Source organism: Apiospora aurea, assembly GCF_038362705.1.
Source record: "Apiospora aurea strain CBS 24483 chromosome Unknown utg000001l_segment0_segment0, whole genome shotgun sequence".
Classification (NCBI taxonomy): domain Eukaryota; kingdom Fungi; phylum Ascomycota; class Sordariomycetes; order Amphisphaeriales; family Apiosporaceae; genus Apiospora; species Apiospora aurea.
Window position 1 is genome coordinate 3254093 of NW_027117388.1, and position 25684 is coordinate 3279776.

General features: G+C 55.5%; 10 protein-coding genes across 10 annotated transcripts; 3 read left to right on the forward strand and 7 right to left on the reverse strand.

Annotated features, from left to right (window-relative positions):
* Positions 1-261: 261 nt before the first annotated feature.
* PG986_001014 (uncharacterized protein) lies at positions 262-4618 on the reverse strand (the record flags this gene model as incomplete). The annotated part of the gene is made up of 6 exons (XM_066837236.1): positions 262-3022; positions 3073-3242; positions 3328-3629; positions 3732-3848; positions 3917-4303; positions 4387-4618. 6 exons carry the CDS (start codon positions 4616-4618, stop codon positions 262-264), a joined length of 3969 nt encoding a protein of 1322 aa, XP_066706129.1.
* A 3278-nt stretch (positions 4619-7896) lies between these two features.
* On the reverse strand, positions 7897-9443 carry PG986_001015 (uncharacterized protein; the record flags this gene model as incomplete). Its single annotated transcript, XM_066837237.1, has 4 exons — positions 7897-8097; positions 8167-9052; positions 9116-9341; positions 9398-9443. Coding segments are annotated over 4 exons (1359 nt in total), but the record flags the coding sequence as incomplete, so codon positions are not given.
* A 2153-nt stretch (positions 9444-11596) lies between these two features.
* Positions 11597-12272, reverse strand: PG986_001016 (uncharacterized protein; the record flags this gene model as incomplete). Its single annotated transcript, XM_066837238.1, has 2 exons — positions 11597-11977; positions 12240-12272. 2 exons carry the CDS (start codon positions 12270-12272, stop codon positions 11597-11599), a joined length of 414 nt encoding a protein of 137 aa, XP_066706131.1.
* Positions 12273-12669: 397 nt separating this feature from the next.
* PG986_001017 (Ribosome-interacting GTPase 2) lies at positions 12670-14178 on the forward strand (the record flags this gene model as incomplete). Its single annotated transcript, XM_066837239.1, has 5 exons — positions 12670-12739; positions 12796-12824; positions 12882-12945; positions 13063-13494; positions 13593-14178. Exons 1-5 carry the CDS (start codon positions 12711-12713, stop codon positions 14176-14178), a joined length of 1140 nt encoding a protein of 379 aa, XP_066706132.1. The 5' UTR covers positions 12670-12710.
* Positions 14179-14708: 530 nt separating this feature from the next.
* On the reverse strand, positions 14709-15266 carry PG986_001018 (BNS1; the record flags this gene model as incomplete). The annotated part of the gene is made up of 3 exons (XM_066837240.1): positions 14709-14802; positions 14870-14959; positions 15130-15266. 3 exons carry the CDS (start codon positions 15264-15266, stop codon positions 14709-14711), a joined length of 321 nt encoding a protein of 106 aa, XP_066706133.1.
* Positions 15267-16186: 920 nt separating this feature from the next.
* PG986_001019 (acyl- dehydrogenase family member 11 protein) lies at positions 16187-17670 on the reverse strand (the record flags this gene model as incomplete). Its single annotated transcript, XM_066837241.1, has 3 exons — positions 16187-17011; positions 17070-17573; positions 17647-17670. The coding sequence occupies 3 exons, from the start codon at positions 17668-17670 to the stop codon at positions 16187-16189; spliced, it is 1353 nt and encodes a 450-aa protein (XP_066706134.1).
* An 847-nt stretch (positions 17671-18517) lies between these two features.
* On the forward strand, positions 18518-19714 carry PG986_001020 (uncharacterized protein; the record flags this gene model as incomplete). The annotated part of the gene is made up of 1 exon (XM_066837242.1): positions 18518-19714. The coding sequence occupies one exon, from the start codon at positions 18518-18520 to the stop codon at positions 19712-19714; it is 1197 nt and encodes a 398-aa protein (XP_066706135.1).
* A 384-nt stretch (positions 19715-20098) lies between these two features.
* PG986_001021 (urease accessory protein UreF-like) lies at positions 20099-21102 on the reverse strand (the record flags this gene model as incomplete). Its single annotated transcript, XM_066837243.1, is given in 2 exon segments — positions 20099-20497; positions 20515-21102. The coding sequence occupies 2 exon segments, from the start codon at positions 21100-21102 to the stop codon at positions 20099-20101; spliced, it is 987 nt and encodes a 328-aa protein (XP_066706136.1).
* Positions 21103-21422: 320 nt separating this feature from the next.
* On the reverse strand, positions 21423-22570 carry PG986_001022 (uncharacterized protein; the record flags this gene model as incomplete). Its single annotated transcript, XM_066837244.1, has 2 exons — positions 21423-22399; positions 22492-22570. 2 exons carry the CDS (start codon positions 22568-22570, stop codon positions 21423-21425), a joined length of 1056 nt encoding a protein of 351 aa, XP_066706137.1.
* A 792-nt stretch (positions 22571-23362) lies between these two features.
* Positions 23363-25658, forward strand: PG986_001023 (uncharacterized protein; the record flags this gene model as incomplete). The annotated part of the gene is made up of 4 exons (XM_066837245.1): positions 23363-23369; positions 23539-24450; positions 24571-24824; positions 24951-25658. 4 exons carry the CDS (start codon positions 23363-23365, stop codon positions 25656-25658), a joined length of 1881 nt encoding a protein of 626 aa, XP_066706138.1.
* Between the last annotated feature and the right edge of the window lie 26 nt (positions 25659-25684).

The window sequence follows — 25684 nt, forward strand, 5'->3', positions numbered from 1 at the left end:
CCACGAAACAGCAAAAGCATGAAACCATGGATGGTGTTAGATAGATCTACACAGCTACCTCCCCCGAACATCTATACCAAGGAAGAGATATATATAGGCAGAAATGATAGTTTTTCAAAAACCGAGGGTATCGAACAAGTTTCCAGCTCCGCCAACTCCAACCCAGATACTGCCAGACCCCGGACACCCAAAGCAAAAATAAGCCTGAGCAAAACAAACAACAACACGATAGCTTACAACTGGAAATAAATCTACCTTTCCCTAGTGCATCATACCCGCATCCACCATCCTCTTGAACTGGTCATCCGGCTCCTCAAAGACATAGTCCTCGCCGCGCATGACGTCGTCAACCTCCTTGCGGACGAAGGGGTAGACGTCGCGCCAGGCGTTGCGGCCCATCCAGCAGTCGAGGTGCCCATAGTTGGGGACGACGCGACGCTTGTACTGCAGGCCCTTGCCGTCGCGCGTGTCGCGGGTGCCAAAGGCGTCGCAGAGAACCTCGTACGTGCGCTCCGTGGCCGTCGGCGAGAGTACGGCATTGTCGCCGCCGACGAACAAGTAGAAGGGCAGGTCGCGCAGGCGCTGAATGTTGTCGGGCGTGTCGAGGCGCTCGAACAGCGGGCCATTGGCCATGACGCCGCCCTCGGTCCCTTGCTTCATGAGCAGGTGCAGCAGCGTCATGTTGACGCCGCCGAAGAACCGGTCGATCTGCCGGTGTGTCGCCTCGTTGAGGTTCTCATGGTTCCAGCACCGCCCGTACGTGAACGTCACCCGGTGGCAGCACGCGTTGTTGCACAGCTCCTTGCGCTCGTCGGGCCAAAGCCGCAGCAGCTCGTTGAGCGCCTTCTGGATGTAGCTGTCGTCCTGCCCCGTGCTGCACGAGAACCAGTTGCCCGCGATGGCCTTGTAAACCCGGTCAAGTGGTAGGGGGGCCGCCATGATCTTGATCATGTTCATGAAGTTCCACATGGGGTTCATAAATACCTGGCTGCACGTCACGCCGGCGAGCCACGAGGCCGGGATCCTGCCGTCGAGCAGACCTGCCGACAAAGCCACGCTTCCCATGCAGTGAGCAATGGCGTAGACCTTGCCTGTGCCGTACTCCTTTCGGATCTGCTCGAGACAGGCCCTTAGGTCCAAGCGGGCATCGTAAGTAGTCCAGTTGTTCTGCGCCACCATCAGGGCGCCGATCCGGTGAACGGGGATGAAGACACGATAGCCTGCTCGGGTAAAGTAGTTGACAGCATTGTATCGGATAGTAGGTAGGGCGTATATCTGGTGGTCAACCGAGGCACCGGGGACCATGAAGAGGTTCTTGGGCTCGCCGATGATGTTCGTCGGCTCCCACATGTGCATACGGGTGGTGACGCCGTCTTCGGCGACAATCTTGTACGTTACCGAGGGGACAGTCTCGTTGACGAACCCCTGGTAACTCTGGGTCGGGTACTGCAGTGGCGTTAAGGGTGCCAGGAAGAGTGACATGGACTTGCGTGTAAAGTATGTTAAGAAACTCGTCGCACTGATGGCCTTGCGCCAGAGGCCACTGCCGGTCGGCGTCATAGTCAAGATTTGACTTGCGAAGTCGGCAGGCTGGATCCGCATGATTCCCTTCGCGACGATTGCGCCTCGGTTGTTGGTATCGTCTGGCCCTTCCTCGTACTCAGACTCGTCGTCGGAATAGGGCCGGGTGATGGTCACGTATAGCGTACTGGTGGCTTTCCAAAACTGCACAGGTGAGAGGGCCACAGAAGAGTTCACAACCTTGTATCCACGGAAGTGAAGAACCGTGCCATCGACTCCACGCATGTCAAAGTTGTACACCATATTCCTGGTACCCGGGGCGTCAAGGAATTGTTTGAAGAGGTTGAAACCACCACGCTGGACCATGAAAGGACTGCCCGGGATGGTCGGGCACGAAAACGTGCCCGTCAGCATGGCGCGGTGGTCCGGGTCGTTGACGATGGACCTGGTATTGAAGGACTGCACGCTTAGGAAGAATCGTGCTGACTCGCAGCGCGACTCTGCGATCCGGGCGGCAAGTTCGTACGTGTCCAGCCCTGAAGCGTCCTGCTTCCAGTCGTCGTAATGAATGAAGCCCGACATGACCTCGGTAAAGCCAAAGCCAGCGTCGTTGAGGCGCTCAGCAGTTTTAATGACTGTTCTGGCCGACGAAATGCTGGCATCCTCATCGTCAGAGTCCGTCTCATTTGTCCGCAGGTGGTCGCCCGCAAAGCGCGGAGAGCCGAACAAGTCGAGGATGCCGTTCCTACGGGTATCGACCATCAGCTTTCTGCTCTTGGCGTAGAGGTCTACTGACCGTTCGGCAAGAGCAGTGATGGTGGCGAAGGGGTTGGCGCCGAGGGCAGTGGGAATAACGGCGGCATCGGTGACAATAAGACCCTCGTAAGTTTCTTTGCCTTGTCCAGTAAATATTTGACCGCGGTGATTGACGACACCAGTCCTACCTGTTCCATCTGAAGCCATACATGCGCCACCGATAGGGTGTACGGTCAACTCCTGTTGTCCCATCAGGGCATAGAAGGGATTGTGGACGAAGGTGCCTCCCGCGGCTCTCGTTGCCTTCGCCAAAACCTCGTTTAGCTGCTTGACGTGGTCGCTGCGGCCGACGCCAAGGAACTCGAGTACTGGCTTGTCATCTTTGAGAGTCAGCACCGCTTGGTTGCTATCGTGCGACATGACAAGGTAGGTCTGTGTCCTCTCGATAGCGCCCTGGCGAAAGTATGGTCCCAAGAAGAGACTTCCGACGCGAGCAAGATTTCCCCGTACACGATCGATGAGTGATTGGTCGCTTGCGCGGATGCTTCCCGGGAGCAGTTCCAGCATTGCCTGTAAGAAAGGGGAAAGTGCTTTGGGCACGGCGCCCTCCTCAATTACATATCCATCCAGGGGGTTCTTATGTCCATGCCGGTTGTCGATGATGCCGGTGATGCATGGACCGACAGGGTGATATGGCGACGGGAAGGACCGTCCGATGCCATTGACCTCATGGTCCGTATTATATCTAAATCACATCAGCAAAAAGAACCCTTGCCTATCAATGAGGCTACTTACCCGAAGGCTAAGATATCACCGTTGCCGCTCATGTTCTGGCCAATCTGGTCACTCATGTCGAGACCCATCTGTCGGCTTCTGAGCAGGATCTCGGTCGAACCGATGGCGCCAGCACCAAGGAAGACTGCCCTTTTGGCATGCACCCACATGAGATCACCATGGAGGTTGGCCTTGAAGTGACCCCTGTTGCGCCCATGCCAAGCAAAGTAGATGATGTAGCCTTCTCGTTCAGGGGGCTTTGGCGATATATCGCACCTCAGACTCGCAAAAGATCTCGGCGCCCCAATTCCAGGCATCGGCGACGTAGGTGACTAGAGTCGTGTTCTTAGACCCGTCGTTCAGACCCGTGGCGTCTTGGCCAGTCAGTGCCGAAGGCGACATCTCAACACCGGCTCGATTCGGTCCATTCTGGAAGCGCGTTGTTTGTCGGACTCGTCTAAACTTGTCACTCATGCCGAGATGTTCGGCCTGCTTCTTGAGAAGCTCGAGTTTCGGAAGTACGGGCCAATCAGCAGGGTACTCCTTTGGCTCAAGCATTTCTTCGGCCATCTGGAAATCTAGAAATTGAACAGTATTAGCATAAGGATCAATGTTGCAAGGCAGGGAAGGCAGAACCCTGCGTTGTCAATGACTTGTGAGAAGCATAGGGCAGTACTCACATGGACCAAGGGTACTGGGATCACTCCTTATCTCCTCTGGCCATTGCTCTTGTTGCAGAGTTTCGTCATCAACCTCAAGGTAGACATTTGCATTGATCAGACTTGTTCCACCGAGCCCTATATTGTGAACAAGTCAGTCATCTGAATCGAAAAGGTTTCTGGAGAGGGTTATATTGCGAACGCACCATTGCCGACCATGGCGTTTTGACCGTTGCCGAAGATGAGGTGGTACATGCCCGTCGGGTCGCCGCCATTGACCACCTTCTTGGGCAGCCAGCCGGGCGAGAACTGCCCAGAGTAGTGAACTTGTCCGAGGGCGTCGTCGGTGTCGCTGGGGTACTCGCCCGGCCAGTGCTCCCGTCCCCGCTCCAGCACGCAAACGGACTCGCCCGTCCGGGCCATGCGCGACGCGGCCACGCCGCCGCCGTACCCGGAGCCGATAACGACGCAGTCGTACGAGCTGCGCATGAGTTCCAGGGGCCTCGAGAGACGGGGGAATGAGGCGCTCTTACGCTCGTCGCCCCAGGATCGGATCCGTGCGTACGCCCCCCCGAAGGGCCGCCGGCGTCGTCCTGGTGGATGCCGAAGGACTTGATGCGGTGCGAGCCCCGCGGGCTAGGATGGGGCTCGTATGGCCGCCTCCGGGCACTGCTACCTGCTTCTTGTCCATTGGTGGTGGAGCTGTCGTTCCTCGAGCTGCTAGGGCGGGATGCAGCTGCGGAATCTGGTGAGGCTTGCGCCGTTCGGGTGCCATTGGTACCATTGATGTTGGCAAATCGTTTCCTGGAGCCGTTTGTGTCAGCGGCGGCGTAGCCATTGCCATGACCAGTGCCATTGGTGGTCGGCATTGGCTCCGTTTCCGCTCGCTCAAGGGCGCCGGGAGCCATTGTAGTAGTCTGTCGTATCAATCTTGTAGTATCAGTACTACACTATAATCGAAGCAACTAAGAGAAGCTAGGTCTGCCTAAGCTAGACGTGTTCTGGCGGTACGTGCCCGTTGGTAAAAGGCAAAGTATAGGACCGTGTAATGGTCTATACAGGTAATATATATGATAGAAGACAGTAGTACACAGGGCAACGACCGGCCTGTGAAAGAGGAGCGACGTATAAACAAATATATATTCCCGAGTGGATGGTAGATGTCTTGGAGTGGATCATGCCAGGCACACCGGGGTGGAGGGGGGACTCATGGCCTCATATACGATCTGACATGAGCCTTAGTCCCTATATGTGGTGATCGGCGAATAGACGCGGGCGGGCCAGTATACTCTTGGGAATGAGGAGGGTTCAACGGCGGAGGAATCCCATGTGCCGCAACCCGTGCGAACCATGAGCAAGCTAGACCATCTCGGAGCTGGGCGCAGCCGCTTTCACTTCTCGGGCGCTGAGGCTGGGCTGAAAACTCAAAGTAGGGGAGCGTCGTTGAGTGGCCAGCGGTGCGACTTGCGTTCTCCACGCCCCCAAAAAAGAAGAAGACGAGGGAAAAGCGTTACATACTTGGGCCGTAAGCACTTGCAAGACACCCATGTCGGGCCTGGCTAGGTAGCTGGGGGCCGGGTCGAAGGGCTGCATGCCACCCTGTACTTTTGGCAGCGGAGTCGCACTTGCTCAAATCACGTCTATTGCTGGTAAGAGAGAGTAAAGGGGAGAGAGAGAGAGAGAGAGAGAGAGAGAGAGAGAGAGAGAAGGTATGCAGGCGCGGGCAAGACTAGTCGGAATATGGATATAGGCCCGACGTCTGCCTAGGAACGCGGATGTCTTCATTGTGATACAGAATGGTGTATACTGCTGCAAGCAGCAGTTGTGGCGGTAGATCGGCTTGCGTGTGTGTGTGTGTGTGTGTGTGTGTGCAGGCGCGGGAAAGACATGTCGACGGCTTGGTCATGATTCTACGCCAGTTTTCGTACCTGGCCAGTAGGTATTCCCGTCCGTTGCTGTCCGTTCTGTATTTCCCCAGATGTGGTCCTTATTCGCCGACTATATTAAGTTGACAAAGGGTATTGTGTTTGTGTCACGACATGGACGGCATATCGACATGGCATGGGGACCTTACCTTGCGCCACGAGGTACAGCATGGGTAGGGGCCGAATCACTTTCCCGCTTCTGAGACATTCCCTTTTCGAGGAGAGCTCAAACTGACACTTGCAGACCCGATGCACGCATTCAGCAACAATTGGGTTTTCTAGGCCCAAGCCAACGGGACAGAACATTGAATGGACAGCTGGAGGGGGGTAAAAATGAACAATTCCGCAGAGGGGGAAATTCGTTAGAGACAATGGGGCAGGGGCCCCCTGCTTAACTGCGCCTCGGCACAATAGTCGTTTCTTCAGCTACCAATCTCGAGTCTCTGATTGGCCATGGAACGAACCGAAGTGCGCAAAAAGTGCGCTCCTGCCCCAAATTCCCCAATTGACTTTCTGCGTACCAGAAACATCCATCGCGATGACCCGAGAATGCCTGCTCATCCTTGCCGGGTAGGTACCGCGTAGGTGTGTATGCGCCAGAGACCATCAGCACGGAAAGGCGGGCGATGGGGAGGCACAAACGAAGAAACCGTACGAGTGAGCGCCTCATATGGCTGTAATCACTCACCGACAGATGTCGCTATACGCTTGGTGATATAACATAAGCATAAGCATGCGACACTGCAATGTTGTGTGCGCCATGGTCATTGGGTTCGAGGCTGTGCGCTGCGCTTGCGGCACCACAACCCACATCGTTTTGCTCTAACTGGCCCTACGGTGTTTATTATTAGGCTGGCGCTCTGACATCGGGATAGCAGCCCGAGCTCTTGTTGGTTGTTTGACGAAGCGGAGCCGGCCTTGACGTTCCTGCTTACTGCCGGATGGAAGGGCTCGGTAGTATTCCAGTCGCCGCGTCAGCAAGCAGCGTATCCAGGAGATAACCATCGCGTTTAACTGGCCGTTAGCTGATAGGGGAAACAATAGCAACCCCGGAAATATCCCGTGGGAACAACAGAAACGCTCCGCCGTTCAGTTGTACCTCGTAAGGCTGATGTTATCTACCTTCATTTCCCTCCCGGCACAGTGGGGTGCCAAGGTTCAGCTCCTCCCGGCCCAAGACACCCTGGCATCCTCACCCGAGGTCCAGAGTGCGCCATAGTGGGCCGGAAAAGGGTCGAAACGAAACAAAAACGTGTGAGCCCACGTCAGAACCTTGTCAAGCAGCAGCACCCCTGGTCTGGGATATGCCCGGCCCAAAGCTGCCGGGAAGGATGGGATGGGCTGCAGAAATGCTCCAATGGACGTGTATGTGAGTGAGGTGCTCATAGAATGCTTATTGTGTACCCTCTAGTTCCGGAGTAGTTGGTCTGGGTATCGTGTTGTCGGAGTTATCCTCCGTGGGTGACATGCAGTATGCAGTTTTGCCCACCGCCGCCTCCGCCGAAGAACCCGAGCTGCAGGCAGTATCGTTTGCATGCCAATAGTGCTTGCATGCCGGCGTGGTTTTCTTCCATTGGTTAATTATCATGGGGAGGGCGATGATTCGGTGTAACCGCATGAACCCCAATACCGTCATCATCGTCATGATCGGAGAAATATAGATTATCTCGTATGTGAGCACTGCCACCTCCGCCAACGACTAACCTCATCTCATACCGATTGGTCTAGGAGACGGTGTCTGAGAGCCAGTTGGGAGCCCGTGCCAGACAAGCTGATCGGGGCTTATCTCACTGGAACATTTGGACCCCAAGTAAATCATACCATTCCTTCGAGTCACCAGCGAGAGAGTAGGTATATTGTGGCTGACCCATCGGCTTTTACCGTAGTCCGGTCCTGTTTCCGTCGCAGTAGACATGTAAGATCACATGGAAAGATCGACGCTGGAATAGCAAAGCTGAACTTCGTACCTACTGGAAACACAAAGTGGCGTGGCGTGATCCTTCCTGTCGTTATATACGCCTCGACCGATGTCACCACGGTCCGAACGGGGAGCCCTCCAAAGTCATAGCCGTTTGGAAAGAGGGTATCTGCCTATTCACTGCACCTGTTCTCGTAGTAACTAATGACATACATCATTCATAGCCTTCTTGCCTCGTTTTGGCTTTGCTTGCCTTGAATGGGCAACGAAGGCTCCTTTTTTTCCCTCCTCCCTGCGCCCCGATACGCCCAATGATATCCTCCGTGTATATTCCGACTTACATGGACTCCCACCAGTCGCCCTGGTCGTGCATCGCCTGTGCGACCTTGACAAACCCAGCAATGTTGCTGCCTGCCACCAAGCTGGGAAGCTCACCCTCCTTCGCCTCGACAAATTCTTTCGCCGTGTTGATGCCGTTATCGAATGCCTCCTTCATAATGAGCTTGAGACGCTCGTCAACCTCTTCGCGAGTCCAGCTTATAAGCTAGAAAAAGGTAAACGGTCAGTTTCACAATACATGCACAACTTGTAGTAGTCAGGGACCAACACTTACCTGGCTGTTCTGAGCCATCTCCAGACCGGACACTGCCACTCCGCCGCAGTTGGATGCCTTACCTGGGGCGTACCAGATGGCCTCGCCCCCTTTCTCCCTCCTCGCCGCTTCAAACACATCGATCGCCTCCTGAGTGCAACCCATGTTGGATCCTTCGGCGATGAACAGGCAGCCGTTGGACACGAGCGTCTTGGCCTCGTCCTCGCTCACCTCGTTCTGGGTGGCAGAGGGCAGGGCCACGTCGACCTTGCCGACATGGACCCAGGGTCGCGCGCCCTCGATGTACTTGAAGGTGCCCTTGTGCTCAAACGTCGTCAGCGGCTTGCGGGCCAGCTTGACGTTGGCGATGGCCTCGACGTCCTCGGGCTTGAAGCCTGCCTCGCCCTCGGCGATGAGGGCGCCCTGCGAGTCCGAGAGCGACACGACGGTGGCGCCGAGCTCGATGCACTTGAGTGCGGCGTACTGCGCGACGTTGCCGGATCCGGAAATGGCCACTCTCTTTCCCGAGAAGTCGCCCTTGCCAGCATACTTCAGCATCTGCTCCACGTAGTACACCAAGCCGTAGCCTGTAGCTTCGGGCCGGATCTTGCTGCCGCCCCAGTTGCCACCCTTTCCGGTGATCATACCCTCCCACTTGTTCTGCTGCCTCTTGTAGGTTCCAAACAGGTAGCCGACTTCTCGACCACCCACCCCAATATCGCCAGCGGGAACATCGGTCTCAGCACCGATGTGCTTGCACAGCTCCCGCATGAAAGAATCGCAGAACCGGCGAATCTCGTTGTCGCTCTTGCCCTTGGGATCAAAATCGGCACCTCCCTTGCCGCCGCCCATGTTCAAGCCCGTCAGGGCATTCTTGAAGATCTGCTCGAACCCAAGGAACTTGAGGCTGTACGGGACGGCGTTAGTAACCTCCTGGCTCTGCATCCGATGTACTCAACATCACACTTACATGGACAGGTTCACCGTGGGGTGGAACCGCAGACCGCCCTTATAGGGACCCAGCGCTGAATTGTACTGGACGCGGTAGCCCCTGTTGACTTGCAGAACTCCATTGTCGTCTTCCCAAACGACACGGAATTGGATCACACGCTCCGGGATCGACACAACCTTCAGCGCAGTCTTGTACTCGGGGTTTTTCTGGAAGAGAGAGCTGTTCTCGAGACTGCTCGCAAGCTCTTCATGTCCGTGTCAGAATACATATACACACCCGTGATTGTCTGGTTGGACTCACCCTTGTAAGCCTGCTCGAACTCGGGCTCGGAGGGCAGGTGAGACATGATGGCCTCTTAAGACAGGGAAGCTGTACGTGGGTGATGGTGAGGTGACGAGTGGATGAACAAGATAGCAAGCAGTGTTGGTGTCACTTGGTTCACCGAGATTTGTCTAGGTTTGAGCTTGGGGAGAGAATAAGATGAAGGGAACCTATTTGAAGTGGGATCAGGGCGCTTTAAGTAAGGAAGGCCTGCTGGCTTCCTATGGGGGTTATACTACGCAGTATAGGTACTCTTATGTGAAGGGCGACCGCAATGCTGAGTCCGACTGCGGCGACCGACATCTTCCGCGCTTTCCCATGCCTTCCCACATGGCTGACCCAGCTCACGAAAACTACTTTTGGGGATAAAATTCCAGCAGCCCCAGAGTCGTGGATCAAGCGGGTACCAGGCAATAGATGGGGTATATGCTCTGGGGTTTTCTCGTCTTAACTTCAACCCTTGCCGCCGTCCATTGGCCGGGCAGGCCGATGATGGCGCATTGGGGGTCAACTGGCGACTGCCTGTTTTCTCTCACCAACCAGGGCTGCCAGAGCGCCTCTTGGGGGTCAACCTGTCCATCAGGGATAATCATCAGTCATGGTGTTGCGTCAGGACGCATGCTTATCTGGAAGGCGGCCGGGCATGCGCGGCTACGACGTACATTATGAATCACGATTTATCACCATATGGGAATTTAGCCAGGCGGTTACTGTAGATCGATGTAAGCTCACTTGTCTGCTTTGGGTGGCGGATGCATGGTGACAGATTACCTTGCAGAGGCCATCTGAATTCAAAACGGTGGGCGGATCTGCGTCTCTGCTAGGACTTCGACCCTCGGATTTAGAACGTCTTAGTTCGGCAACTATGACGGAGTTGCCTCGAGCTGAGCTCGCGCAAATCTCAGCTCTAGCGTGGGTTGCCGTGGGCTTTGGAGCTGTCGCGGGCTTCCTAGCGTCGAATGCCGTTCAGGGCATCCCTGCCCGGTAGCCAGAGTCTTATCACCGGCTTCTGATTCGTCGAGCCCGAGTTTCAGGAACCAAATCAACATGGCAAATCGTCGGGTAAGCGTTCGCAGGTGATCAACCTCATAACTTCGACAATTCCCTCCGCTGCCGGCTCGCCTCCCACTCTTCCTTGGCGGGCGACAGCATCCCGCGGAGGCATACAGTACGTGTGCAGAAAGGTTAGGCCCCCCCTCCACTGTTTTCCGAAAGTCAAAGGTTAGCCGAAAGGATTTATGCCTTTTATCGTATACTCTAAGCCAGTTCATCGTCGATAAAATCAAAACTTGAGCTTGAGTAGGCATGGATTTTCCGACTAGTATTTGACTTTTCGGGCAACAGTGGAGGGGGGCCTAACCTTTCTGCACACGTACTGTACCGACATCTTGGAAATAAAAGTCTTTGGGGGTGCTAACCCCCAGCTCCGACACCGGCTTTAGGTAGTGCGTCGCATCTAATCTTCCCGCTATTGGGCTTAGAAGCCCATCCCAGAATTGCTCCGTATGTGCGACATCGCCCGACGACCATTTATCCAGCAATCTAGATATAGGATATAGTTGCTTCATACTCGTGCATGTTCCCGCTACCGGAGGGTTTCCAAAGCCTGCTTTTCGCCCATCAATAGGGCAACCGAGGAACGACTCGGCTCGGCGGCCTCTTTAACCACCTGAGATACCGCCTAAGCAATACTCCGCTGCCTCGGTGGACCGGATCATATATCGAAGGCAATTCGGTTATTCACAACTGCGGTCAGATACTCCGTTGGCGAGCAGTTGTCATGAGAATACCTGACCGCAGCTGTACCATCATCGCTGATAACTTATGGCGATTCCGCCTTTAAGCATGGATGGGCCCGAACCATCTGGCTACCCTAATGCCTGCGAATAGCATTGCGGCAGCAGATATAGCAGTGACCAACATGTTTCTGTCTGCTCGCCGTAGACGGGCCCCCAGCAATCTGCCTACTCGCATGTCGAAGCCCTTTGGGTTATTACCCAACGGAAAGTCCCCGTGGGTACCCTCTTTCCCAGAAATTCGCAGAGAGGCTCCCAGCCGTCTTGGACTTTCCACTCGAGTAACTAACCCGGCGGGACGCTTCCCTTGACCGTGGCCACATGTTCGCGATGGCGCCACTTTGCTGTTGCGCGGGAGTCGCCGTTCCAGAACCGCCCGAAGTTATATTCGCCGCTGCGCTGAAGCCAGTAAAGTTCGGCGCAAAACCAGGACCTCGCCCCAGTTGTGGAAGCCGCCTCTGTATCGTTCGATGACCTTGGCTTCGGAAAAGGCTTCGACGAGCTTGCGGGCGAAATTGACACAGGGCATGTCCGTCACCGCTTCGCAGTCGCCAATGATGGCTTCGAAGTCGGCGCGTGCGATGGTGTGGTCAGGGCTGGACGTGTCGTCGAACTTGCGCCTCATCAACTTGACCCAAGCTTGATGTGTCATGGGGACCCGCGTCATACCCTCGTACCCGTGGAAGACGGCATCGTATCCGAGGATGAGAAGGGCGCTGCGAAGCGATTCTGTCTTCGGACCAATCGAGTTATACCGCCTTTGCTGCACAAATAATTTAGCATATCACCTTGGCTTTCAGCATGCTAAGAGTCGGTTTTGTTTGTCCAAGACTTACTTGCTTGGATCAAGTAGCCAGATTCTGCAAGCAATGTTTCCTGTTTTTGCAATTGGAATACCTAGGCGAGGCTGTTGTTTGTCTCGCTTAATGATAGATGTATGCACTTGCATGGGGTGGTTCGTCCGGATTCCTCGTAACATGCATATGCCTGGTCTTACGGCGCACCTTCCTCATTGGGCCTTATACCAGTTCATATGCATGGTTGTAGCAGGATGCCATGTTGTTGTTGTTGTTGTTGTTGTTGCTGCTGCTGCTTCCTGGTACGGCAACGACAACATCAAAGCACCACTCACATTCTACACATAATAACCTAGGTACCTATAGAGCAACGGAGTAAGAATTAATTACGAAAGTATACATGGGTATAGGTTGAAAAAGCCTCATGTGCAGTATGAGTTAGTCAGGTAGGAAGTGCCGTATTGGCATAATTAAGAGCATAACCACATGCATGGCTGCATTCGGAAAGCGGTGAAATTGTTCCTGGTTGCCCCACGTCCAATTCTGCCCGTCATCCATCATCCTGCTCGTTTGCGAAAACGAAGCTCGACGTTGCGACAAAGTGATAGCAAATTGTGTCTGGGGACTTTCTTTCTACCTTTCTTTTTAAGGCTTTGTTCATTGAAGTGTTTTTGCGACTGCTGTCGCCAAGCCGCCAAGATGGTGAACATCACGGAGAAGATCAAGGAGTAAGACGAGGGAATCTACCCCGCGCTGAAGATACAAACTAATACGGCGCGCCCAGGATCGAGGATGAGATGAGGAGGACACAGAGTAAGCTTTCCTCAAGCAATTCTACGGTTGTACAAATTTGCTAACTCGAGGTTCTAGAGAATAAGGCCACAGGTGAATGCGACCACCCACTTGCCACGAACGAACCCGATATTGACGACTTGTACTAGAATATCATCTTGGTCTATTGAAAGGGTAACAATGCTCTCGCATAACCGATGAAAGAGGACATGATGGCCTGGTATAAGTGGACCTAGTCTGACGCAGAAATATCCGACAGAAAGCTCGCGCGACTTCGTGCACAGCTCCTCGAGCCGGGTCCAGGTGCCGGCGGCGGAGGCGGCGCCGGCTTCGACGTGAGCAAAAGTGGCGACGCCCGAATAGCGCTGGTCGGCTTCCCCTCGGTAGGCAAGTCGACATTCTTATCCAAAGTTACGAAGACGCGGTCCGAGGTGGCGTCGTACGCCTTCACAACGCTGACGGCGATTCCGGGTGTACTCGAGTACGGCGGCGCCGAGATCCAACTGCTCGATCTGCCGGGTATCATCGAGGGTGCCGCCGAAGGCAAGGGTCGTGGACGACAGGTCATCTCAGCGGCCAAGACGAGCGATCTCATCTTGATGGTACTGGACGCGACCAAGAAGGCGGAACAGAGAGCGCTGCTGGAAGCCGAGCTAGAAGCGGTGGGCATCCGCCTAAACCGTGAACCGCCGTACGTCTTTTATCCGGATTGCCCCTTTTCCCTAGAAATAAAACAGCCCGAATCGCCGAAGATACTAACAAAAGGGGGTCACCGTTTCTCGCCACCAGGAACATCTACCTTAAGCCGAAGAAAGCCGGCGGTATGAAGATCAACTTCCAGGCGACGCCCAAGAACCTCGACGAGAAGATGGTGTACAACATCCTGAAGGACTACAAGATGCTGAACTGCGAGGTGCTGATCCGCGACGACGAGGCCACGGTCGACGACCTCATCGACGTCATCATGAAGGACCACCGCAAGTACATCAAGTGCCTGTACGTCTACAACAAGATCGACAGCGTCTCGCTCGACTTCCTCGACAAGCTCGCCCGCGAGCCCCACACCGTCGTCATGAGTTGCGAGGACGATCTCGGGATTCAGGACGTCGTGGACCGCTGCTGGAAGGAGCTCGCCCTCATCCGCATCTACACCAAGCGCAAGGGCGACGATCCGGACTTCAGCGAGGCTCTAATTGTGCGCAAAGACAGCACGATAGAGGACGTTTGCGACCGCATCCATCGCACGCTCAAAGAGTCGTATAAATATGCCCTGGTATGGGGAGCGAGCGCCAGGCATGTCCCGCAACGCGTGGGATTGGGACACCTGGTGGCTGATGAGGATGTCGTCTACATTGTGAGCGGCTACAAGGCGTAGTCGCGTGGCAGCGTCTGTCGGTTGTAGATATCTAGCAAGAGCGCACAATTTCACCAACATTAAGAAACAGACGAGCAAAGGTGGGAGCATTTTATGATGGTATCATCTCGGTTCAGTTCATAACATGGCTATCCTGCCGAAGTAGGTATATGTAACCTATACCTGGTGTGCAAGAATCATCGCCCCTAAACGCCAGATATTCGGTGATCTCTGTGGTCCTCCGACTACCCTAGAATACAAGTACAAGAAGTAAGGGTCGGGGGAAGCTCTATTTGGCCCCTGCCCCTGTTGTGCATCGTAATAGTCGTCATCATAGAAATCAGAAGGCAAACAAAGGAGAGAAAAGACGCCTCATCGCAAGTCCTGCGGGAAAACTCCTGCCAACCCTATTCCGCGGGGAGAAACCAAGTCGCAGAAGCCCAATAGAAGAAAGAAAAGTTGGCAGCCGATCCCTCACTACTTCTCCACGTTCGCAAGACCGTCAGCGAAAGAGAGTGTAGTTGGAGGGCTCGGCGACGGTGGGATTTCTTCTAGCGAGAGGACGAGGGGCTGCTAGCACCCAGGACGTTCTCGTCGGAGAGCTTGCGGGCAGAAGCCTGTGCGAAGAGAGACTTGGGCTTGGCCCTGTTGAAAGGTTGGTTAGCATCGTTCGTTGTTATGGGTCGGCGACAGGACAACAGGGTTTCCTTACTTGCCGACCTGCTTGTTCCGCAGGGCATTGAGCTTGGCTGTGCAAGGGCTCATGATGTTGTCCGAAGGGGAGACATAGGTCTTCTTGTTCCTGGAGTCGCGCAATGTTAGTGGGGTGTCCACGATGTGAGTTCGTCCTAGGGCGGATTGATGACTTGCGCGGGGGTGGGGGGAGTGATATCGCGACATAGTGGAAACGGTCTTGGGCGAAACGGCATTGATTGGAAGGGGGCTATGGGGGGTGGGCATGTGTGAACTTACTTCTCCTCCTCCATCTTGTTCTGCAACACCTGGCGGTGATACTCCATGCTCTTAACATCGGGCTTGGCGCCACCCGTAGTGGGGGTTGCCCGGATGTGGTTGTTGGTATCCTTGGGAGAGAGGACGTTGGACGACATTGTGGCTTGCATTGGAGATGTTGATTCTCTGGGGTGGTAATGGGTATCGCCGATTGATGGTGGTGTCCAAGTGCGACAAGGTGTGCGACGGTTGACTGCGAGAGTGGAAGTGCGCGCGGGGTGGGTTGCGCGGTGGTCTTGTTCGAGATGCAGATGCGATGGATGGCAAGGTGTTTTTTCCTGTTGGCGGGATGGCACTGAGCTTTATAGGTGTGTGTGCGAGAGTGTTTGCAGATGCAGATGTAAGTGAAATGGCCTGAAGCTGTTGGTTTTTGAAGTTGCTTGTTTTGGTAGAGGGAAATGCAGATGATTGGAAGAGCAGCGCCGAGTCTTTTGTTCCGTTGCGGGAGGTAAATAAAAGTGCTGCAGCAAGAGTGGACACCTTCCCTTGCAAATTGGCCGATGATGCTATCCATTAAGCACTTGCAGAGAAAAGCTCTTGCTCTTCCAACTTTTCGAGATGAAGGGGATGTAAATAGTGGTGGGCTACATAAGTCGTACGGGGCAACGCTGGTACGTACCGCCGCCCCCTTCACACATGTGCAGGGCTACACGGCATCCCGTCATATCCCATCGAGCAGGAACTGGGCCCGGGACAATAAGGCAAACAGGGATTCCAGATCCACCCACTTTTGGACAGGGACATCCGACGACTGTGGCCTTCATGTCGTCCTACCAACGCCGCAACATTCCGATCCTCCAAAACCCTATACGCAACGCCGCATGCCCCTATGAGTCACGTCCGGCTGCCGGGGTGGCCAGATCACACAGCCCATCCCCGCGTGTCGCCGCGTTGGAACGGCAACCCCCCGGACAAGGACTGCCCTTTGTAAACGGTCCTCCATCTGCACGCGTGAAATGGTACTTCGATCGGGAGTATAAGACACTCAATTTAATAGGCGCTATCTACCGAAACACGCCTACATCCGCGCCTTGATGTTCATGCCCGGCTCGTACCTCTTCACGCTATGCTGTTTCAACAGCTGCTCCGTCTTCTGCTTCTGCCCTACGATCTTCTGTGTCACCTCCTTGCCCCGCTTGTTCTCGTTTCGCCCCAGCTGCTGGAGATGCACCTCATCCGGACCGTCTGCCAGTCTCAGAGTTCGGATCTGCGCCCACATGTTGGCCAGAGGCGTATCCTGACTGACACCTGCTCCGCCAAAGGCCTGGACTGCGCGATCGATCACGGTCAGCGCGGTCTGCGGCACAAGCACCTTGGCCTCGGCAATCTCCTTCAGAGTCGCTTTAGGACCAAGGTCATCCATCTTGACCGCGGCATTCAACACGATCAAGCGCGCTGCGTCGATTTCGATCCTGGATTTGGCGACCCACTCCAGAATCACCCCGTGCTCCCTCAGTTGCTTCTTGAAGGGTGTCTTGCTGGGGTCGTTGATCCTCATCAACATCCACTCGAGGGCGCGCTCCGCAGCTCCAATGGTGCGCATGGCATGGTGAATGCGACCGGGTCCCAGACGCCCTTGGATGATCTCGAAGCCCCTGCCCTCGCCAAGCACCATGTTGCTGGCGGGTACCCTGACGTTCTTGAAGCTAATGTGACCATGCCCATGCGGCGCATCATCGTAGCCATAGACGGACAGCATCCTGTGAATGGTGATACCGGATGTGTTGGCAGGCACGAGAATAACCGATTGCTGTTGGTAGGGGTCCTTGTTGGTCGCATCCGACTTGCCCATGACAATGTAAACACTGCATCGAGGGTCGCCAGCTCCACTTGACCACCATTTCTGTGAGAACATGATTAGTCTCGGGTTGGCTTTAGTTTCAGTATACAATAAGACTTACTGAGCCGTTCAGGACGTATTCGTTACCCTCCCTCTTCATGCTCAGCTGAATGTTCGTAGCATCGGAAGAAGCAACATCTGGTTCAGTCATGAGGAAGGCCGAGCGAATCTCTCCTTCCATCAAAGGCTTCAGCCATTTAGCCTTTTGTGCCTCGTTGCCGTACTTGGCCAGCACTTCCATATTGCCAGTGTCAGGTGCTGCACAGTTGACAGCTTCCGAAGCCACTCGCGACTTGCCCAGCCATTCTGCCATGAGCCCGTATTCCAGGTTGGTGTATCCGGGAGACTCCTTGTAATGGCCCTTGGGGAGGAACATGTTCCACAGTCCGAGCTTCCGGGCCTTTGCCTTCAATTCGTCCACAATGGGAGGGTGGTGGTCCCATCTTGACTCGCCAGAACCAATCTGGGCTTCGAGGACTGGGTCGGCGGGAATGCACTCCTCCTCAACGAACTTGGCAACAAGATCCAAAGCTTGCTTGGCCTTGTCGCTCACGCGATCCACGACCTGGCGGGTGCATCGTTAGTCTATCGCTGTTGTTCATCTGTCGAATGGGAGGGGGCTGAGGATGGCGACCTACGAGAGCTGGAATCTTAGCCGACATGATGACACTACAACGACGAACGCTTGCGTAAAAGGGGACAGACAATTCAGAACCCTTTCGTGTAGGGCGCAAATGGTTGGATTGAAGTTGACAACTGCTAGTTTCAGTCCATCCGACCTCCAGTGATTTAAAGGGAAAGGCAATCGCCTCGGCGCTTTGCCCCGGCTGACTGCGACATGACCCCAAACGTGTCGTACAAGGTCCAAGTCGACCGAGGTAAGATCCACACAGCGGGGTTCCAGGCGGGAGCTTTGCCCGTAGCCGTAGCTTGTTGAGCAAGTCGATGAGCGCTAGAAATGCTAAGGCCCGGGGTCAAAAGCTGGGGTAAGGCCGCTGGAAGATGTACCGATACCCGAAATCGTATGCTGCATGCTACTTTAGGTAGGTGTCTACGAACACGTCGAGGAAGTGCCTGGTATTGCGGTCCTACTAATGCATAAGATGCCCAAGTTTCTGATGAGCACATCTCCAGCTTCGTTAGTTTTGGTAGAGCTTCCAAGGTGCAAAAGCCAAGCTTCATGTACTTAAACATGGCGCCATTTGGGTCAGAGCACAAATGTTCCAGTTGGTCGCTGTGTGATTAGAAGCCCGAAGCCCCTGATAGCTGCATGGTAATCGGTACGAATGGGGGCTATTGATAGTGGACTGCCTGGATCTCGTAGCACCGTCATACGAAGCAAACAGTGCTAACCGCGAAGAGGTTACTGCTGTAGCGCCCCAAATTTACAGGCGGTCGTGTTACACGGACCATCCAAAAGTTTATCGCAGCCTCTCTATCAGCCTCGTTTCTGGGCTCTTCACTTTTCGCATCATCGACAAACCAAAACAACACATACATACACGCATCATGGCCGAAGACGACAACGACCAAGCGCTCGTCGCGCAGTCGACAGAGGTCGCCGCGCCGGCGCCCAAGAAAATGAAAAAGGTCGTCCGCAAGAAGCGGCCGGCGCGCGCGCAGGTCGACCCGGACTTCATCACGTCGGAGCCGCCGCCCCAGACGGGCACCATCTTCAACATCTGGTACAACAAATGGTCCGGCGGCGACCGCGAGGACAAGTACCTGTCCAAGACGCCCGCCAAGGGCCGCTGCAACATCGCCCGCGACAGCGGCTACACCCAGGCCGACAAGCACCCGGGCTCCTACTTCTGCCTCTTCTTCGCGCGCGGCATCTGCCCCAAGGGCCAGGACTGCGAGTACCTGCACCGCCTCCCCGGCGTCCACGACTTGTTCAATCCCAACGTCGACTGCTTCGGCCGCGACAAGTTCTCCGACTACCGCGACGACATGGGCGGCGTGGGCAGCTTCATGCGCCAGAACCGCACCATCTACGCCGGCCGCATCCACGTCACCGACGACATCGAGGAGGTGGTGGCACGGCACTTTGCCGAATGGGGCCCCGTCGAGCGTGTGCGCGTTCTCAACACCAGGGGTGTGGGGTTCATCACATACGTCAACGAGGCCAACGCCCAGTTCGCCAAGGAGGCCATGGCCCACCAGTCCCTCGACCACAACGAGATCCTCAACGTCCGCTGGGCCACGGCCGACCCCAACCCCATGGCCCAGGCCCGCGAGGCCCGGCGCACCGAAGAGCAGGCTGCCGAGGCCATCCGACGGGCGCTCCCTGCCGAGTTCGTTGCGGAGCTCGAAGGGCGCGATCCGGAGGCGCGGAAGCGGAGGAAGATCGAGAGCTCGTACAGTCTGGAAGGATACGAGGCCCCCGACGATATACATTTTGCCAGAGGCGCGCAGGCGGTGAATCCGATAGGGAGGCGAGGCTTCGAGTTGGAAGACCAGCAACAGCAGCTCATGCTCGAGATGGGCGGCCAACCACAGCAACAACAACAAGACGGGGGTCATGGCGGAGGCATGGCGGCATTACCTGCTCCTCCTACAAGGCAGGAGGAAGAAGACGGAATCTTCTCCAGCAGTACGTTAGCCGCGTTACAGGGTGCCAAGGTCGCGGCGGCGCCAAAGGCGAAACCAAAAGCATCAGCCGGCCCATTGGTGGCGTACGGTAGCGATGATGAAGATGACGAGTAGCGAAGCATTGATTGTATTATACCGCATAAATAATATGCTCAAGACAGCATGTGTATATTCAAGCCTTGATATCCATGAGGAAAAGAACATGGTATTAGATCCTATTATGGTCTCATATCAAGCGGGCCCCTGAAAACGAATAGCTCGCGTCCAATTGCGAATGCTCATTTCTAATACCGGTGTCTCTCCTTTTCTGTCGAGTCATAACCTAAATTTGCATATCACGGCAACTTCTACACATATCGAACTCGGTGTCTTATTCATGCATGGCATCCAACTATATTGTTCCATAGCTTCATCCAAGCGTTAATCCAAAGTACCAGTCACTGCACCAAAGCCGTCTCTATCTGGAATCTATATAGCCCATCGCCGTACCGACTCGGCCTAGCTATTAAAGATGCGCGAGTACAGCATCTCGTGCCGCCCGATCCAGAGGTCCATGACGGGCACTCTCTGCCCCGCATCCTCGGGCGGCGTGTCCCACTCGCGGGCCACGAAGGCCGCGACGAGCGCCTGCGTCTCGGGCGACGCCAGCACGCGCTGCGCCTGGTAGGGCCCGAAGAGGCTCGCGCGCACGGCGGCCGACACGAGGGCCTTGGCGTGGCTCAGCAGGAACACGTACGCCGTCTGCGGCAGCGTCAGGCCCAGCAGGGCGCACACGGCGCCGAACAAGGGGCCGAGGTGCGCGGACACGGGGGCGGGAGTTGCGGATCTGTTGGGGTGCTTGTTGCTGCTGAAGAGGAAGATGTAGATGTAGAAGAGCCGGCGGAGCGGAGAAGGGCACTGAACGGCTTTAGTACCTCTTCCGCTGCTCCTGTAGCGGTGGCGGCACCGGCAGACGACGCGGAAGAAGATGGCACGAAGCTGCGCTCCCAAATGCCCAGCAAAGCCCGGCCTTGCGCGATGCTGGCTCGACGACCCACGGTGCAGATGACGGCGGCGTCGAGCTGGTCGTCCAGGTCAGCGACGGCGGTGGGGTCACGGTGGGCGGCCAGGACGAAGGGGAGAGTGGTGGAGGCGTAGGAGGAAAGGGATAAGGGGAGGAAGTCGGCCGTGAAAGACGGCCGTGGTTGGTGGCCGGCTTTGCGCGCGGAAGAGCGCTGGTGGGCCAGGTAGGATTCCAGACCCGAGCTGAAGGCGAAGGAGCCCAGCGGAAGGGCCGAGTCGGAGAGCAAGAGGAGGAAATGGTGGGATGAGGTTGGGGGCGACGGGGATCTGGTAAGGATGTTATCGCTGTTGTTTGCTGCAGATGGCGGCGGCGATGATGTTGGTGATGGCCGTGACAAGCGCTCTTTGGCCGATTTGAGGCGGGCTTCCAAATCTGCTATCTCGGCCTCGAGTTGAGCTGTATCTTCGCCATTGCCCTCGTCCCGGTTCTGAGAAGTCATAGTTGCAAAATCATGATAGCAAAGTTGAGTTATTGGGTATCGGGGACAGACCAAGACGGGATTCCTATAAGCAAGTGTGTATACTTATCCACCTCCATTCAATTGGTAGCTCTCTGATAAGCATGCTTCGTCCGGCGATTACACAGCACCATATCATAGGCAAACTTTCGCATACTCTTAGTCAGGGTACTGACATGAGGGCGATATCTCCATCTACCGCAATTGAGTTCCTATTCCTTCAAAATATACAATTTTCTACAGCAGTTGCCTGGCCATGTCTGGTTTTCGTGATCTCGTTACTGCATTAGCCAACCCAGCCTTTAATTCGCCCGGAGTGCCGCCCTCTCCCTCCGCTTCTGGGCCACTCTTGCTTTTGCCGCTGCCGCACGCTCGCTCGTCATGGCCGACGTCGTCCGATATATCTGTGCCTGTGTCTGTGCCTGTGTCTGTGCCTGTGTCTGTGCCTGTGCATGTGCCTGTGTCCGTGTCGAGTCTGACGCATTCGCCTTGATTATCTCGTTTTCTCTCCGGAGGTCTGCATTCTCCTTCTTCAACGTAGCGACTTCTCTCTCGAGCCGTGCCACTTCTCTCTCGGCCGATTGCCGCGCCCGTTCCGCCACCCAATTTTCCGAGTCCTGCCGCTCTTTCCTGCTGGCGCTGGCAACACTGGTTGTCCGCGTCAGGGCTGGTCTCTTCTGCGCTTGTTTGATCTCGTCGTCCTTTAGCCGGACCTGCCGCTCCAGCTCTTTGACCCGCTCCTGCAGTTCCGTGTTCTCGATGTCTTTTTGCTGTGCGTACATGCGCGAGAGGTGTTTGTGTTTGACCAGTTTGGACATCTCCTCCCTCGCATCGGTATGATATTTGTTGAACTGCGACTTCCAGTACCGCCCCGAGTTGGACTTGGGCTCGTTTAGATCGATTGTGACATCAGCGCCATCATCATCCTCCCAGTCTTCCTCCGACATGTCGTCGTCCTTTTTAGATGCTGGGGGTTTCGTGGGCGACGGCGCGGGAGCATCGTTCTGTTTTTGCTGGATCTCGTGACCAAACGAGACTCGCTTCCGGCGTGAGGTGGCGGTTCCTGGAGTCATAAGGATGCCAGTAGGTTTCGGGGGTGATTTGGGGGGTGATTTCGGCCTGTTGTTGTCTGCAAGTTCTGCGAGTAAACGCGGCGGGTTTGTGATCGCATTTGTAGTGGTAGCTGTGGCAGGCGCTGGTGTGCCGAAGATGGCATGCCTTACGGCGCGGGCAGCGAAGATTGGTGCAGGTGTGTCGGGGGCATCGAACTGCGTGGTATCTGCCCTCCATTGGTTGTTGTCAGCATGCATGCTACCTCAAACACAACAAACAAGCATGGCTGTAGCTGTAGCTGGGCGCGTCGGAACTCACCAGCATCTTCGGCCTGTCTTGGAGCATCAGGCGCGCCCGTCGCGGTCTGATAGCTCCTCTTAATAGCCCAGCCCAGCATTGGCGCAGAAGTTTGAGCAAAGCAGGTCCTGGCAGTAAGTCGTGCAAGCCCGATGTGTATGTTTTGCCTCTCTCTCTCTCTCTCCTTCTCTCTTTCTCAAATGAAATGGTCGAGCATTTGTTGTTGAATCGCAGTTTGTTGTTTAGAATCGGAATCTTGCCTGTCAAGGCCGGTCTGGTCCGGTCTGGGCTGGTCCGGCCTGGCCTGGTGGAACGCACGCGATCATTCAGGGTTCAACTGAGAGGGAGTGACCTCAGTGCTGTTTTATTTACTTCTTACCACTTAGGGACTCAATTGGCCATCTTTTCAGGTACACCCTTAGGTAAACGAGCCGGCGCAAAATCCCATCAACAACTCCCGGCTGCAGAAACCCGTATCTGCATGGAAACATTTGCACATCTTGTCCATTCATTCACATATCTTTATTACGAACCACCAGTTCCCAGGACCATGCACGGAGATCCCATTGGTGCAGCGCCGTGTAGCAGTGCAAATGCATATCCCCTTCGATTTACTGCTTTAGGTCTGCATTAGGTAACCACTAATTCATATTACACTCATGTTTCTTCGGTGAAAGCTCCTTGTCATTGTCAACTGTACCTTTCCTCTTGGCTGCCATCTACCATTAATGAAACAAAGAGGCCGGAAACAGCACAGGTCTCAATACATTCAATTGAATTGTCTACATTCCGCCATTGCATTGATTATGGCTTGTTCGCGTTGCTGTAAGATGTGTTGCGAAGTCAGCATGTGCATTTGTACATGCCACTTACCGGATAAATGAAAAGCAAAATGGGGAGTAGCAGTGCCTGCTAACCTCCAGTATATGTATGGATATACAGCATCACCCTGCAATTATTTGTTCTCGCTACATACATCGTACCGCCCCAAGCGACCGTCGATCTATTGGCCATGGCCGGGAACGAGGCCGGTTCCGGGTCCCGGGTCGAACTACGACTACACCGAAGACGCCCTGTACCCGCGCTTCCTGCCCGTGCTCGACAGGCGCACGGCGTCTGAGCAGTATACGGCACTGCGAGACGACGCGCAGGCGCGGCTGGAGCGGTACCAGGCCGACGAGCGGCGGCGGCAGCTGCGCGTGCGGCGCGACGCCCTCATCAGCCGCTTCGAGGCCACGCGGCGGACGCCCGGGTTCCGGTACGCCCGTCGGGTCGCCCGGCTGCACCGCGAGGTCCTCGACTACTTCGAGTTCCGGCACCGCTTCCGCTACCTCAAGACGATGCGCGGCGTCCGGCCCAATGCGGGCGGCGGCGGCGCCAGCCTCTTCGCCGAGATCGAGGGCAACCCCGACCGCGGCGGGGTCGAGAGGCGCCGCGTGGTCGTCAAGTTCGGGGACGATCTCGAGAGGATGTACGACGAGAGGTTTTGGCTGAGCGCCCTGGCCAAGCTGGAGCACGTCGTTAATGTGGTTCATTTGGACGATGACGAGCTGAGGCAAAACGAGAATTACCCGGAGCCAGAAGATTCCGAGGGAAGCGAGGCAGTAGGAGGGGCGGCAGCAGGTGAAGGGTTGGAGTATGAAGAAAATGAAGAGAATGTTGTAATATATGACGAAGAAGCAGAAGAAGAGGAGAATCTCTTGCTACACGACCAAACAGAAGAAGAAAACGCAGTAGAACCAGCACTAGACGAAGAGAAGCCGCCCGACTCGCTCTGGAGCTCGATAGTCAACCACCCCTTCTGGAGACTGGAACCAATAGTGCTCGACCAAGACGATGTGCCTACACCGGAAATTCCGTCGCGGCCCACGTTGGTTCTCGAATACATGGAGTCGGGCGACCTCCACCAGTTCCGAAAGCGGATGAAGGCGGCAGGCGTAACCCCTCCCGACCGGCTTCTCTGGCGGGTGTTGCTGTGCCGTAAGTTGACACCCGTTTTCTTTCTCGTGTCCTGCTTCTGCTACTTTGTGTTCTGGGCCCTGGAGCCCCTGGAGCCCCTGGAGCCCCTGGACTGATCAGAGGAACCACGCTGATTATTAGTGTTGCGCGCCTGCGCCGGCATGGCCTACTTCGACCTGCTTCCAGAAGGACGGGAAGAGGTGATCCCAGCGCGAGGGCCGGGAACGCTAACCCATGGCTCTCTCGACTTGTCACAACTCCTCATTGGGCAACTCACACCCGACGATATCGACCACGATATCATGCCGATTCTCAAGATGTGCGGCTTTGGAGAGACCGAGAATAAACCGACGCAGGGCAGAGGAATAAGAGAAAACCAAATAGCTATGGGTAGGGTAAGAAAAAATGAACTCCCGCCCCCTTTCCTTCTCACCTTCCTCTCCAGTCACCCGCGCAGTCGTATGATTGGAAATCGACCTAGCTCACTCACAATGACTTGCTCTATCGCACCTCGTGTACAGATCATCCAAACCCTCGCAGTGCCCTCCAGCGAAGCGGCCGACCAGCAAGCGGACGGGATGATGCCCCTCGGCAACGGTGTAGTGAGCATCTCCGCGGACCACCGGATCGTCTCCTATGTCCATGGCGATTTCATGAACGCCCCGCACGTAGGCAATGGTCTCAAGCAGTTCGTCAGCATACTCATGGCCGTTAGAACGGAGCACATGTGGACGCTGGCGCAGCTGCTGCAATACGCCATTGATAGGACCAGGTGGGCCCCGGAGGAGAGCTTCTACCGCGGCGTGGTGCCCCCGACCGAGACGAACGAGGCCATCGTCCAGTTTGTCCAGGACTACATGTTCAACGCTTCCACCAATCCACCGCCATTCGGGACGACAGACGGAGCTGATGGCACCTCCTCGTCAGAGCCGGGTCCGTTATCCAGGATACTTGGATCAACCTTTGGCGGCTTGTTTGGGACTGGTAGGAATCGTGGACCAAATGATGTCGACCTATCTTTGCCAATACCCGACCTACGCGAACAGCCACCGCCACCTGGGTTTGTCCCACCGGATCCATATCGCGAAGCTCGTGCTGCCCTCCTTCCTATTATGAGAGCCAATATGTTCTGGACCGGCCAGAATCGCAGAAGACACGAAGCTCGACCTACATGGATCCCAGGGTTGATCACAATATGTTTTACTGGTAGTCCATACACCCGAGTTTGAAGTCGGTGTAAACGGTGTAGTCCGTC